The sequence below is a fragment of the Pseudonaja textilis genome, chromosome 8 (assembly GCF_049901715.1).
Source record: "Pseudonaja textilis isolate UNSWEBS1 chromosome 8, rPseTex1.2, whole genome shotgun sequence".
NCBI lineage: Eukaryota > Metazoa > Chordata > Lepidosauria > Squamata > Elapidae > Pseudonaja > Pseudonaja textilis.
Genome location: NC_141997.1, coordinates 28,729,434 through 28,745,195, shown reverse-complemented (window position 1 = coordinate 28,745,195; position 15,762 = coordinate 28,729,434). Strand labels below are relative to the sequence as shown.

Genomic DNA, 15,762 nt, shown 5'->3' with positions numbered 1-15,762 from the left:
TCAAATGTCACTATCTTATTTTTGAAAGAAAATCTTTCTCCAATTCCCAGCTGGACTCAGTGGCAGTTCAGAAAGGAAGTCTTGAGAAACACAGAAATATCTAACATCAGAAGTTATTTTATTCACATATTTATAGGTCAGAGCAAAAAAATTGAAATCTCTAATGCAGCTGTAAAACTCACAAAGTATACATCAAAAATTATTTCAGGTTTCTTCAGAGGGAAGGGACAAAAAGGACACACTTTGAAGCAGAGAGGCACAATCTATGGGCATAAAGCTCTGTTGAAACTGGTATTGAATTTTAATAGTTCCATAAACAGGACACATTAAGCTACAATAGAGTCTGATATGTATTTTCTCTGTTACAAGATAGTCAGACAGTTTAGAAATGGAAGACCATGAGTTCTAGTCTTGCCTTAGGCACAAAGCCAGCTGGGTGACCCTAAATTAGTTACTTCTGAAGGAAACCACTTATGCAAATTATGCCAAGAAAACAGCAGGAACCCATCCAGGCAATCACCAGGAATTGACACTGACTCAGGCACAAAACCCCACAAATATTCAGAATACGCATAACCTTGGTAGGACAGGATTCCAAAATTCCCATGCTGGATAGCTCAGTGTTTGTTCATATATTACACAAATTGTCATAACTTCATAAATTGCATTGCTGGATATATCTGAATGACCAAGCTAGTTGCCGATTTTGCTCCATTAAACAGAAGCCAGAAGCTGTTTCCTATTAGCAACAGATAATCAGAATGGACCACTTCCAGACATGTAACTTTTGTTTAATTATTATGGTAATAATTATTGCCAATTTTTTATTATCATGGCCATGGGCCAGAAGTAATTCTTATTGTCAAACATCTTGTAGAGCTAGAGGGAAGAAATGATTGGTTTGTGGGACATCACTGCTTCTTTTTCATGAGATGCCGTGAGAAAGGAAGTAAGAAACAGGGAAGAAGTATGATTTATTTCATGTCAATTACATCTCATTTTTCTGTCCAAGAGCTGAAGGCAAACTGCGCTACACTACCCCTCCCTTATCATTTTCACAAAGAATATTTGAGCATGCTGAGTGGTAGAAGCTACACAGAGAAGTAGCTAAGTGAGAATCCAAACCTAAACCTTTATTTTCTTGGTCTTCGAATAAAATAAAATCACCTTCTGGTTTAGAATGACTCCTTGTGATTTACATCGAGAAATCCAGACAATGTTTTAAGGTGATACAGAGATGATTGACAAGTGCTTTCTTCAAGAATCCTTGTTTAGACTGTCAAGCCCATACTCCTGGACTTCTTCCGTCAAATACTAACCTTATCTAGCTTTCTGGATTAGCCAAGATTGGCTAGGTGTTGCTATCTAGCTGGGCTATGTCTCCTTTGAATTGGTTTCTTTGACAATTTACTTCCATGTAATTTCACTGTCAGGAACATGAAAGTGGGTCACCACTGTCTTCTTCAGGGTATTTTCCAATTTCCCTTAATAAGGGACAACCCCGTTTACATTACATTAAATAGTACACCTGACCTAGTCTCTATTTACCAAATTATGGTTCCATATATTCTTTCTGCATTCTCAACCAGAATCTCATTCCCTTCGCATTCATTTTCTATTTAAGAGAACTCAATAATAGCTTCAGTCAGTGAAAAAATAAATAAACTGATGTACTGTTCATGATACTTCTGCCTTTCCCCTTCCCTTAAAGGGCTTCATTCTGTCTGTTCTGCCAAAGAAGTGAGTATTGAGTTGCTTTTATCTGGGATTAATCTAAATAAAACTAACCACACAGGCTGTTGTCAAGGAACTAATTGTTTCTCATTATTCTCAAAATCAACAAAAGAACAGACACACACAATGGCATCACCCTGATTATTTTATATTTGTGTTATACCATTGATTCCAGGTCCAACTCAACCCAGAGTTCCTCTTTATATGACTAGCTGGTTGGGAGAATAGGCTAAAACTGAAAGTAACCACTTGTCTATTCTATCTATATTTCTTTTTGGATACGTTCTTTTCCCACAGTTCAGTATATTTCTGAAGTGTTCCTCAACAAGAGGAAACAAATTTACTTTGCCAAGTTTCCAAACCTTGCTTTGGTCTTTGGGACAGAAAGGGATTTCCTGAAATTATCTGAAACAATTAGCATATCAAATAAGTTGTATTTATTTTGTCTCTTGTCATAACTTATAGCAAATAAGGAGTGGAGATTTTAAAATCTAGAAGTACTAAGTGATTGTTAAATGCTGTTGGTTATACTGATAACTGAGAGCACTATTGAAACCTGAAAAAAACATATTGGGTCTATAAACACAAAACCCCTCTCCCCCTCAGAAATACAGCATTTATGCAGATAGTTGTCGCTCACGAATGCCTTGTTTAGCAACTATTCAAAGTTATGATGATGCTAAAAAAACAACTTAGCAAACAGTCCTCATATTTATGACCTTCACAGCAGGTATATTCACCCCGTTCCAAGATGTCCTCAAAGAGTTTACCTGTTTTTTTTAGATATGTTTTTCTCCCACTTGAAGAAAGTAGCAAGAAGCGAAGAAAAATTAAAAATTGTAAGCACAATCATAGATTTTCATTTAGCAACTGCTTCACTTAACTGTCAAGTTGCCAATTACAATCACTAAATGAAAGTTATGTTTTCTCTATTCAGAAACCTTAAAGGAAGGTACTATGTATTCTGTACTATGTCATTCTGATAGTTGAAATGCCACTTGATCCACACAGCATCCTAGAACAAGCTAAAATGGGCGTTGGTAGAAGTTACCCTGAACGCCCTTTCTATCTATGCTGCGAGAGAGCCCAGGATGGGTTGACTCCTTCCTATGACGTCATTTAGCTGAGTCTGTACTAAGATATAAAAGCCAGCCCCCGGAAGAGACCCCAGCTTTGGTGAAGATACCTGACAGACTGAAAGGTGTCTCTGAAAGCACAAAATGAATACAGAAATATGTCTTACCCTCTCCGGACGAATCAAGGGAGGGGCTGGGCTCTCTCGCAGCATAGATAGAAAGGGCGTTCAGGGTAACTTCTACCAACGCCCATTCTCCTCCATGCTGCATCGAGAGCCCAGGATGGGACATACCAAAACTTGCATGTCCACGGGTGGGTCTTCGTCCGGCTCATCAGACCGACTGTTAAATCACTAGCTGAAGCACCCGTCTGCTGAAGGCTGCAGTCGCTGAGGCAAAGGCATCCAGATGGTAGTGTCTGATGAAAGGAGATGGGGAAGTCCACGTGGCCGCATGACAGATCTCCTCCAAGGGTGCTTGGGTCGCCCAGGCAGCATAAGTGGCCGCGCTTCTGGTAGAGTGCGCTTTCAGACCTCGAGAAACCGGAAGGGCTGCAGCTTTGTAGGCCTGCTCAATGCAAGATCTGACCCACCTGCTACTAGTAGGAGAAGAGGCCTTGTGCCCCAAATAAGAAGGGAAAAGGAAACAAACATGGCTTCTGACTTCCTGAAGGATGAAGTGCGCTTAATGTATATTCTAAGAGCCCTTCAAAAACTTCCTGACTGCAGGGTGATGGGATAAGGAAGGAAGAGAACGCCCTGCGCGTTGGTGGGGAAGCAGGAACCATTGGAGTGGACCGAGTGGAAAAATCCGTGGCTCTGGAGATATGACAGGGTAATTTCCAGATCGTGATGGACTGCATGGATGGAGGAGGACAGAATCAAATGTCATTGAATTAGCACTGGATCCTCACTGGAACAGAACGCAGAGATGCCATCAATGCTGCCAGAACCTTTGTGAAGACCCTTGAAGCCGATGAGAGGCTGAAGGGAACTGGTAATAGTAATGGGTATTCTGATAACAGAAATGGAGAAACTGGCGATGATGAGGCCAAATGGGGATGTGGAGGAGAGCCTCCATGAGATCAATGGAAGAAAGGAGAGTGCCCTCCTGAACGCTCTCTTAAAATAGAATGCAGAGTCTGTATTTTAAATCGCGTGTATTTTACAAATTGGTTGGGAAATTTTAAATCAAGGATGGCGCGCCATCCCCACTGAGGCTTTGGTAACGATGAAAAGGCGAGAATAAAGCCCACGTCCCCATTGAGAGGGGGAAACAGGTTGAATAGCTCTGATTTCAAGAAGGTGTTGAATGGCCTGATTCATGAGGGCTTGCCTTGACATGTTCCGAGAGACAGGACAAATCAAAAAAATTTTCTGGGGGTGGCGTTAGGAAATCCAATTGTAACCCTGACCTAATAGTGCTGAGCACCTGGCATCCGTCATTGACTCCTTCCATTTGGAGGCAAAGAAGGCTAGGTGACCTCTGCTGGGTGCGGAGAACAGGGGATAACTTAGAGCGACAGAAGAAACGACCCCCTCCCCCCCGAAAGGGCCGTTTACCAGTAGAAGGTTGTTGCCTGTCAGATGCCTCCGCATGTTGGTCTTGGCGTTGGGAGTACGGCCTCTGAGAGCGGGGGAAGTGAGATGAGGTCTCCGCTCGAAAGGCAGGAAGGCGATAAGGAGCTGGGCGATAATAGGCTTTCTTCCAGAGGAAGAGAGAATTTTACGTTTATCTCTGGTTTCGATGAGATAAGGTCCCAGAGCATCGCCAAAAAGCTTATCGCCTGCAAATGGAACTGAAGCCAGCTTCCATTTTCGGCATGACTCCACCTGCCAATTTCAGAGCCATAACAGTCATCTTGCTGCTACTGAAGATGCCATGGCCTTGGATGCAAATTTTGGCAGAATTGAGAGTGGCATCTGCAGTGAATTCCGCCGCTGCGATAATCCTATTAAGGTCTTGGTGAGACCTACGGTCAGAAGCAGGCAATCTATTCTGGAGTTGGCGCAGCCACTGTATGGGTGCCCTCGTGAAAAAAAGGATGCTGCTGTTGAAGCCCGAACAGCCCATGCAGCAGCCTGGTGATTGCACTGGAGGGCCTGTTTGGAATGTTTATCATCCGGTTTCAGGATATCTTCTGGCTCCGTGGGAGTGCCAGAAGATGAGAACGAGGCCAGAACCAGAATGTCAACAGAAGGCACTGCCAGGGCATTGTCCAGAGCTGCGCTGACGTTGTAGAAACACTTATACAGAGAAGATGGGTGAGGGCCTGCCAAAGGGGAAGCGCACTGTTCCTTGACCATGTCCAGGAACAAAGTGGGAGAAGGCAAAACCTCTGCAGGCACTACAGGCTTGGAGAAGAGCAAGTCTTCCTGGCTAGAGGGATTTCCTCGTGGCTCAGGAGCCACTTCCTCCGGCGACAGCTTGGCAGTGACCAAGGCCTTGCTGAGCAATGGCCTGAAGAGAGAAGGGCTGAAGACTAATGCAGAGGATGTCTGTTCTGGGCGAGAATCCTGTTCCTCTGAAAGATTTTGGTCAAAAGTCTTACTCTCTTCACGCTCTGAATTAGAGAAGTAACTGTGTTCAGATGGTGAAGCCCTTCCCTCCTCATCAACCTCCTCCCATTCTGGTAGAGAAGAATGGACCCTGGGGTCCTGGGGCCTGTGTAAATTAGGGTGATGAGGCAAGGAACTTATAGATTGAGAAGGGAGAAGGGCCTGAACCCTTTCCAGAGGTCGAAGAATTTGCTTGAAGCCTTCAGCCTAATGGCCAATGAGACAACATCTTGGATATCCCTTGGTCTATGCTCAAAGGTAGAGGCAGAAGGCTGGAGGTCCGCTGTTGTGGGAGTGAAGGTGGCTTCAGGCCTAGATTGAGGTTCGAGGCCTGGAGGGAGGCGGAGGAGCATAGGGCCCAGAAGCCTGTTGGAAATAAGGCCCAGATCTGCTGAGATCCTGAGGATCTAATTGTACTGCAGAAGCCTATGAGACCAGGATGGAGGATGGCAAGGCTCATAGATAACTTCTCCTCCCCTGGGAGGGCTTGGTTGGGGCCACAGGTGTCACCTGAAACATGCTGTAGTTGCACTCCCTTCTGATGAATAGTTCTATTGAACTGCCTCTCTAGGGCTGCATGTCTGCGCTTTTCTGCCCTCAACTCAGCCTGAGTTGCCTTCTTAGGGGCTAGAGCCTTAGCTCTGATTTTAGCACCCACCTACCTCTGGACTGATTGGGTGTGTTGCCTATGCCTTTTTCTCTTATTGGGCTTAAGAGGCTGTTCCACTTGGGGGTGGGGGAAGCTCTGCCTGAGCCTTATCTTGCTCCATTTGTAGAATAAAGGCTCTTGCATTGGAAAGAAACTGTTTGGAAAATTTTTGTATTAAGCCCCTTAGGGTATAAATGGCCCCGGGCTTACAAAATGGCTACTCACCTCGTGGTGGAAGGCTTCAATCCAAGATGGCCGCTGAGAGGCAGTTCAATAGAACTATTCATCAGAAGGGAGTGCAACTACAGCATGTTTCAGGTGACACCTGTGGCCCCAACCAAGCCCTCCCAGGGGAGGAGAAGTTATCTATGAGCCTTGCCATCCTCCATCCTGGTCTCATAGGCTTCTGCAGTACAATCAGATCCTCAGGATTTGATCCTCAGGGGAAACAGGCTCCAAGATAGAAGAATTGCTCCTTAGGCTATAAAGAGCCCCGAGTGAAGTCAGCAAAGGAAAGGGCAGCCTCTGGCCACATGATCAGCTGGCTGATGCTGTTATCGGTTTGCCGATCGCTTTTTATGACCACTCTAACCGTGGGGGAGGTCTACAGACGCTGCCCAGCTTACCTGCACAGAGCTCTGGTAACGCTGCTCCCAACGTTGCAGGAGAGAGAGCCCTGCTCTCCTGGAAGAGCAGCTGCCCTGGGAGCTGCTTGAAGCGAGGAAAAAAGGTACTGAAGATCGCTGGTGAGTGTTTCTAACAGAACACTTTCAGAGACATAGCTACTGACTGAAAGGAGCTGAGTCAAAAGCTGGGGTCTCTCCCGGGGGCTGGCTTTTATATCTTAGTACAGACTCAGCTAAATGACATCATAGGAAGGAGTCAACCCATCCTGGGCTCTCGATGCAGCATGGAGGAGAATAGTTTAGCATGGAAACCCAGGTATTTTCTATTGTATCAACATATTATCCTATTATCTACCCTACAGATTGTTTTAGCACAGCATCTGCGTTCACAGTAAGTATATTTTATTAACCTGGTGCATTATATAAAAGCCTACCCATGGCTGCAGATTATGATCTTGATTAATTTTATGGTAGATCTATTCAGTAAATTAAGATATTAGGTTGATACACAACTCCGCCATCCACCATAAAAATCTATTTTACAGGGAAATCAACATAGGATTCTTAGCCCAGCAAATCATGTACAACAATGCTATTATATCGTGCATGGAGGCTCTTAGACCAAATTCAAAGTTTTTTAAATAATATAATGCAGTACAGGGTTAGAAAACATGTTTATGTATAGCACACTGAAAAACTTACAAAAGGTGAAACCAAGGTTATACAGAGAAAACTAAAAAAAAATCCAGGAATATATAAATGTTGCTGATTTGCAAGAATGTAACCCAATATTATTTAGCCCTGAGCAAGTTTAGCATCCAAAAATATGATAACATTTAAGAATCTATTCAAATGTTATATCAACACTGCAGCCATTTCCAAAGACTGAACAAATAGGAAAACCTAATTCTAATAATAGTTATTCAAATAATAGGAATAGTATCTATAATTCACATAAAACAATTCCATTTTACAAACTTCATCAGAAATATGTGGATCAAGAAAAAAGAAAACCAAACAACAGAATTAATGGAGGAAGTTCATGTAAATGAGTAAGATACAAGAAGGGGACAGATTAGAAAATTTTTAAAAAGCAGCTGTTATTTTGTCAGATAATTTTATGCATGTTATTCTATTTGGCATTAAGAAGCTAACTGGCACAAATTGCAACCTAACATTTGCTATTTGTACTATAATACTAATATTGTTTGTGAATAATTCTGACAATAAAAACCTACTTGTCTGTTACAGTTTACTTAGCTGCCATCTTTCTCATCCGCAGCATACATACAAAATTATCTACAATCTCTTGTGCAAGATATATCATATGATATGGATATCATTTTACATCTTTTATGACTTTACCAAGGGTTCCTTATCATACGCAAGGGAGCAATAATTTGCCCATAGTATAGCTAAAGCCATCATAAAAGAAAATCAGAGGGGATAACAAGAGAAAATTATTGAAGTCTTTTTACACATCAATTCTGAAATACATCCCTGACCATAACATTAGAATTAGAATTAGAAGAACTTTATTGTCATTGTACAACGAAACTGTGGATGCACCCCAGCAACTGTTCGCAATACAATAAAACCAAAGCACTTAAAAATGAAGATAAGAAAAATAGAGTACCCACGTCTCCATTTGCAATTTGAGAGTACAAAATCTACGAATATACACAAAATATACACCCATCTATTAAAACACTGCTGCCATATCTAATGAAGCTAAACAATCAAATCTCTCAGTATTACATGTTTTAGTGACATTTTAAAAGATATGGCACAAATTATCTGCATTTTAAGTAAGACTATTAACTTTTAGTGAAAAATCAATCTTTAAAGAAAATCTATTATGTGGTTCTAAGGAGAACTAATACTAACATAGTCCTTGTTATAAACAGGAAAAATTGTCATTGATTTTATTCTTAATTGAATAGCCAAACTTGTTCTCGGGTCTGCTTTCATAATTATTTTAATGTTTGATCTGTTGGGAGAGTATGAATAGCATTCTTTCAGGCATGGTGAAATAAAGCCCAAGATAAACAAAAATGGAACCTGACTTACTGTTTTCATCTAAAGTTAGAGTGAGAATCAATTTGCACCACAATGAAACAAGTAGTGAAAGCTTAAAAAGATTGCTTCATGGGTTTTTCACAAAATTTTGCTTGATAGTTTTGCCAGATTAGAATTTCAAGCCTGACAGGACAGCTAGAAGATAAGAAATGATAAAACCTGCATGATCAAAAAACCCTGCTGAGAGTCTACCTACCATAGTATCTGACAGAAACAAAGATTATATTAAAATGGCTTGACACTCCTGATGTCTCATGCTGAACTGATCCCACCAAATGGACAACCATGTACTTAAACTTTCTAAGTATATTTCAATCATTTTAGAAAGTGTCTTCCTTTCAACAGCACTGTCAGGTTGGCATACAATATAAGAGTGTACACTGGAAGCGATACAAGCAAAGAAGATTTTTAAAAATCCATACGGAGAGTAACTAAAAATAAAACCAGCAAAAAGCATATTTGAACAATTGGTGGTGGGGAACCTTAATGTGATGCTAAAAGGACAGATTTGTTACAGATATGCATACCCAAAGAAGGCAATCTATCCCTGGAGCACTTATTTATAGGAATTGGGGATTGAGGAGAGGTTTCTGTCTCTCTAAAATTAACTCAAAATCACTGCTACAAAACCTTGATTATACTTTCACCCTTACTATAGGAGTTTTAAAAGGGATTTATCATCATGAACCACGACATCTAGCGTTTTCCTACATATTACAATGGCATCTCATCGGACACTGAATGTCAGTAGCCAGACTTATATCAATCCTATCTGTGGCTTCTTCTCCCACCAATCTCCCTAGTCCCGTTTTAAACAAAACACAAGAATTAGTCCCCAAGGATACTTTCAAGAGGAAGGGATGCAGCACTATGGAGACACACTGTAATGGAACAGCATCTAGAAACTTCCCCTCCCAAATCACAGTTTTTGTCTGATTGAGAATACTGATCTAGTTCTGAGAATTAGTTCTCCGCCAGTTCATGACGGAAGCTAAAGATTCTTTCCATTATATACTATTGCTCAGGATGACAAAATGCAGAAGATTCTTTATGAATTGGAAAAAAAAAAACTTCACTTATAGATCAGGACAATGCATCTATGAAGAACCGATCAAGGTACAAGCAACACAGCCTTTCTACTAATGACAATTGTTGACTTTTGCTTGACTAATGTACAGTAGGAGCATAATGAAGTGAGTGTCCTTAGGAGTGCTGACAATGGCTCAAGTAATGCATCAATACATCAGCTACTGTTTTTTTACAGCCGCTCATTTGAACATAACAATGAATTGAGATTAAGATTAAAGAAAACCCCAATACGACACCTAAAATCTAATGGCATAATGGACCATATAGCTAACATATTAAAATGACAATACATTTTGTAATATGACAACATGATTACCTAACTAACATGATAAAATCTGTTAGTTCTTTGATTAATTCTGCATGGCTCAGCAATTATCATTGGGATGCTTTCTCTTTAACTCTGTAAAATAATATATCTTAGCAATTCAGAAATCCCTCTCATATAGATAATATGCATGGTAATCAAAGTCAATTCTAACTTCCCAAAAATGAAGATTTACATTTATTTTTAAGGTCATATTATCTCACAAATTTACTATATGTTTTGCAAGAATAGCCTTCAGCTGCCAGAGACAATATGGATTTAAAGGTACAAATAACCTTTAAAAACCAGTGATTTCAGGCAATTAAGGATAGGCACATTCTGTTACAAAGAAATTCTCAAAATATATAAAGAAAATCAACGAAATGGTAATGCATTAATTATGTATTAGTATTAGAATGCAATCACCTTATTTAGTTATACTTAAGATTTAAATGTAAGATCAAAATTACCTTTAGAGAATCTACAGATTAAAGTGAAATAAATTTGTTAGTATTAATTTTTTTCTCTCTGGGAGGCTAATTATTCTATTATTTCATAGTTCTTAATTAGTTTATGGTAGTGTATATTGCAATTGACAGTTTCAGTTAATGTTAAAAGATTGTGATTTAGATAATTAATAGCAGCCTAAAAAGTATTCTTTTTCTAAATAGTTTGTGATGATACGAGGTGCATATGAAATATTGAACCCCTATTGCAATTTTAACTACGTTTTAAATATTAAGATTTTTAATACTGCTCTCGTATGTGGGCTATTATCACATTATACAAAGTCACAAAATATTGTACCCCTGTTGCAATTTTAACTACGTTTTAAATATCAAAATTTTTATTACTGCTCTCATATGAGGGCTATTATCACAGTATACAAAGTCACAAAACAAGAGGCAGATCTGCCTGGGTGAATCTTTTGTGCCCCCCTCAGCCCCAGCCAAGAATGAACCGTAGACTCAGAATATCACCTTACCGGAATTTCAAATGTTTCCTGTGTATCATCCAGCATTTGGACTTTGATAGAGATAAGTTTTCCTGTAGGTGTTGAAGGCAGTTTCTGCTCATGTTCCAGAGTACTGATTCCAGCATTCTCCTGTACTCCTAGCCGAGATCCTGTTGTTGCTCTTTGCTCCACTTCGCCCATATCTGAAGAGACAAGCTTCTACTTCTAAGTGAGGGACAAAGACAAAGAAAATATGGTACCATGTTAGTTCAATTACTCTGAGATTTCAAGCGACTTACAGCCTCATCTGAGACTAGAATTTCTTTGTTAAGCAATGCAGATGTTAAATGAGCCGTGCCCAATTTTATCATCTTTTTGCTATGGTTGTTAAGTGAACCATTTCAGTCACTAAGTGAGTCATGCAGTCTTTAAGAAAATCCGACTTTTCCCATTGATTTTGCTGATGACAAGCCAACTGGAAGGGTTGCAAATGGCGATCACATGATTCCAGGATACTGCAGCCATTTTAAATACCTGCTGGATACCAAGCTGTATAAATTTGGGTGTTTTAAAAAAGGAAAAGGTTCTTAGCCAACAGGACATACAATTTTAACTGATTTCTGCCTCTGTGTTTAATGGAGTTAAAGTTACCCAAGGCTACGGAATAAATATGTTTGCTTCACTGGAATTAAATAGATACCTGAAAAAACATCATCTTCAATAAGATTTAATAGGATATTATTTCCCCCCCCCCACACACATATTATCCTAGGCCAGGGGTGTCAAATTGGTGGCCCATGGGCCAGATGCATCATAGGCAAGTTACGCCCACCCCAGCTCTGGGAATTGGAAAAACATCAGTGATGGTAATGTGATGTGGCGAGTTTGACACCCGTGTTCTAGGCTAATTATTTGATAGCTACAAAATAAAGCACTTCTTCCTGAATTGAAACATGATGACTCACAATTATTGACCTCCCCATTAAGTTTACTTAATCTCTTTGGGTCAAGGTAGGTCAAATAATTGTATCCTATTTCCTGTAGGAAACCTAATGTTGATTATTCTCTTCTATTTATAGCAAGACCTGGACAGGTAGTATTATAGAACTGAGTTTGAAAAAAAAAAGTTTGGGATTGAATTTGGTTCAAAATTCCAGGGCTGTAGCCTGAATTGAGAAGCTTAAAAATAAATCCCAGCAGAAAACAGTGGCAAACAATTTCCATGTTATTGACAAGAAAAAACAACATGGACTACTTAGAGAGAAGTTGTTATGATTAAATTTATTCCAAGGTCATTCCCATATGAGAATAGGAAATGAACAATGTCTGAAAAGGTCTTGAAACAAGTATCTAATTACATCTTATATTAATCATTCAGAATGTACTTCTCTATTTTATTCTGGAATAAGTCCAATGGTATTCAGGGAAGAGTGATTTAAGCTTTCTCTTCTCAGCTAGAAAACTCCTCAAATTTGTCCCTTGTTGATAGTTCCAGTAATAAGCTGTAAATGCAAGTGAGAGGATGGGTAGAAGTCTCTTTAACAAGGTTTATTTGAGAAGAGATGTATTACAAATATTTCAGCAATTAAACTATTTCCCATTTAGAACTGATTCATGGAAATTACAGTGGAAAAAAATTGAATCTTCATTCATTCATTCATTCAGGTCAACAGGCAGTTTTGTCACTTCACTAGTATCCACCTATCTAATGGTCTCCAAAATCTAGGAAAATAATTCTTACAGAAGCAAGACATGTACAAAATACTAAGTTTCTACAAGTGGAAAAGTACAAATACAATGTCTTCTGGTCACCCTAAAGATAATACGAACTGATTACAAAAAATGATATTAAAGGCACGGCAACCAAAGCCAGACTTGCGTTGTTATATACCAAAGGACACAGTTTTCCTATAACCATTACAGATGTAATTGCCAATTATAATTTTAGCTTCAATAGTCATATTTATGAAGTCCTAAATACAGACTATGAAATTACAATAGAATATTAAGTAAGAAAAGTATCTAATCGAAATGACTTATTTCCAAGGTTACAAAGAAAAATAAGGAGGAACAAATATTGAACATAATAGCAAAAGAAACTATATCTGTTATGATTTTAAAAGCTACTGATTTAGTTAGTTTCACTGTCCAGAAACATTGTAAAACAAGATGCTGGTGTAGTTTTGGAACTGTCAAACTTGTGTATTCTCAGGTTCTGTTTATTGCTGGCATAAGAAGAAAGTAACTTAACCAAATGTCCCTACCCTAATCTCATTTTATTCACAATACATGTACAGTCTCAACCATATTTTCAACTGGGAAACTGTCAGTAACTTAGACGAAGATAAATGCAACAATGCTAAGACATTCCTGGAAGCTTGTCACTCAGGTATATCAGTCACCAACAGGCACATGGAGATAAAAACCAGGCACATTTACACACCATTCAAAAGAGACCATAAAAAAGATAAGCAGCAAATAAAACAACCAGAACACATCCTCTTCAGTGACCAACTGAATTAAGCAGAGATTAACACAGACAAATTATCAAACAGAACATATTCTTCAAGGTAGTTCCTTATTCAAGGAACTACCAAGAAGAAAATCACATCCCCAACATTGACAGTGTAAACTACTTTATATAAACAAGGAGTAAACACACACATGCTTGCGGTGATATTATCTGGCAGGTTATGTCTGCAAACAAACAACCAAGTTCAGAGAACACCAAGGACTTCACAGTTCAACCGTGAGCTACCTATTTTCTTCTATCGGTAACATATACAGTATATCAGTCTGTTTCTTTTGTTAGTTACAGAGTTGATCATCTGTGTTAACCAGAGCTGGCCCAGTGGATTCTGATGGAGGAAGAAACCGCCAATACATTTTAAGCTAAATGGAAGCAGGGTTTCTCAATGTTGATGGTTTTAAGATGTGTGGACTTCAATTGCTGGAATTCCCCAGCTCACATGTTGAGTTGAAATCCATATATCTCAAGCTGTCAGTATTAAGAAATACTGATTAACAGGAACGTATATAAATTTTCCATGTTTGGAAAATTGATTGGAAATATGCGGAAGAGGCCTTCATCATTGAGTCGATAGACAATGGCTAAAGTGATGATGTTGTAAATTTTATTTATTATTTTATTTATTAATTTTTCTGTCACCCATCTCCCCTATAAGGTGACAAGTTTGAATACTAATTTAGACTAATGTATGTATTGTTTGGAGGTGTGGGAGTAGCCATTCTACATTCCTGGACTTCAGTCTGGCCTGCAAATTTCCACAGAACAAAAACCGTAGACTTTAGCTTGTCAACTGGAACATTCAATATGGAGGAGTAATTGCCTATTGCAAAATATTAGGCTCCCTTTCTTAATTATAGCATTTCAACTATATAAGCAATACGCTACCTGATATCTTGCATAAACTTTGACCTTCAAGTCCCACCAGACCTAAATGTCATAACTATAGCCAGCCTAAGGGAAATATGATGCAAATTATCTAAATGTCACCAAGTTATTTGAGTGAAATTATTTAAAACTGGAAGCTAAAAGAGTTATTTCATGCAGCAGTTTGTTTATATAAGAATAATAAAGATACGGATGAGTCTTTTAAAGCAAATTTATTTTTATTCTGTCATAAAGATTACATGGATCAAGGCTATTTCTTCAGATGAGTGGAATAAATTTATCTGTCAAAATACACATTTTTATCTTCACGGTAACATAGTTTTATCTATGAGTAATCTTTCTTATACTAAAATGATCAGATACATGGAATATTTTTCTGAAATACAAACATGGTTAGAAATCAAAGAGAAATAATAAAAGAAATAAAAAAGGTACAAATTCTGGTAAGAGTTTATCCATATGGAGGAAATCAACTATCAGAGTAAGTCCATGGCACACATCCAAGCAATGTGAAGAACTGGCTATTCAACAGAAGATAGATAAAAACCTAACATTTATTAACTGAGCTTGTGTTTACACTCATCATGTAGGAAGCAAATGTAAGTCTTATCATATTTCCCAGTTTGAGAATAGAAGACATTTTAAATGGTTAACATATTTTATGTCTATTTTTTAACCCTACCCCAATTTCCTAATCAATGCAGTAGGTACTGGACTTTATTATTATCTAATTTGAAATAATGTAGCATTGATAGAATGATTACATGAAGAACGATCTGCTCAACAGTTAAACAATTTTCAAGCTTACTGGAGGTAGTGATAGCTAAAATTGCCCTTTCTTGGTTTAAAGGGAACTAATTTATTTTATTTACATACTTCTAGAAAAATAATTTTCAAATCTGTGTTCACATACTGCTTCATGTCCTAATGATTTCAAATGTAAAGAACTACCATACTATATTATTTTAATTTTCTTTGAAAAAATACTTTAAAAGACTTTAATTCTAAATTATCAATATTTTAATATTTCTTTAGTATCATATTTTGTTATAAAGTAAGACATTTACAGAGCTTAAAATGTTTAACAAAAAACCTTTCATATTTAATTATAATCCAGTGTCATTGAGTTCTGTAGATCTCAGCTCCACAGGATCACTTGTTAGTGAGCTGGGCAGCATATAAATTTAACACATAAAATAAACTCCTAGCTAAATGCTCTTGGGTTATACTCTTAAACACACATTTCCACTTTCAGACAGCTGAGAAATTAATACAAC

At 38.4% G+C, this 15,762-nt stretch overlaps 1 protein-coding gene across 9 annotated transcripts in view; it reads right to left on the bottom strand.

Moving 5' to 3' along the window:
* FARP1 (FERM, ARH/RhoGEF and pleckstrin domain protein 1) overlaps positions 1-15,762 on the bottom strand; it is a 145,063-nt gene that overhangs the window by 115,013 nt on the left and 14,288 nt on the right. For all 9 annotated transcript variants that reach the window (XR_015744590.1, XR_015744591.1, XR_015744593.1 and 6 more), the window contains exon 2: positions 11,101-11,295. Coding sequence is in view for 4 of the 9 variants with exons in the window: in XM_026708298.2 (XP_026564083.1) it covers positions 11,101-11,271 (171 nt within the window). In the remaining 5 variants the exon portion in view is untranslated. The remainder of the gene's footprint in view (positions 1-11,100; positions 11,296-15,762) is intronic.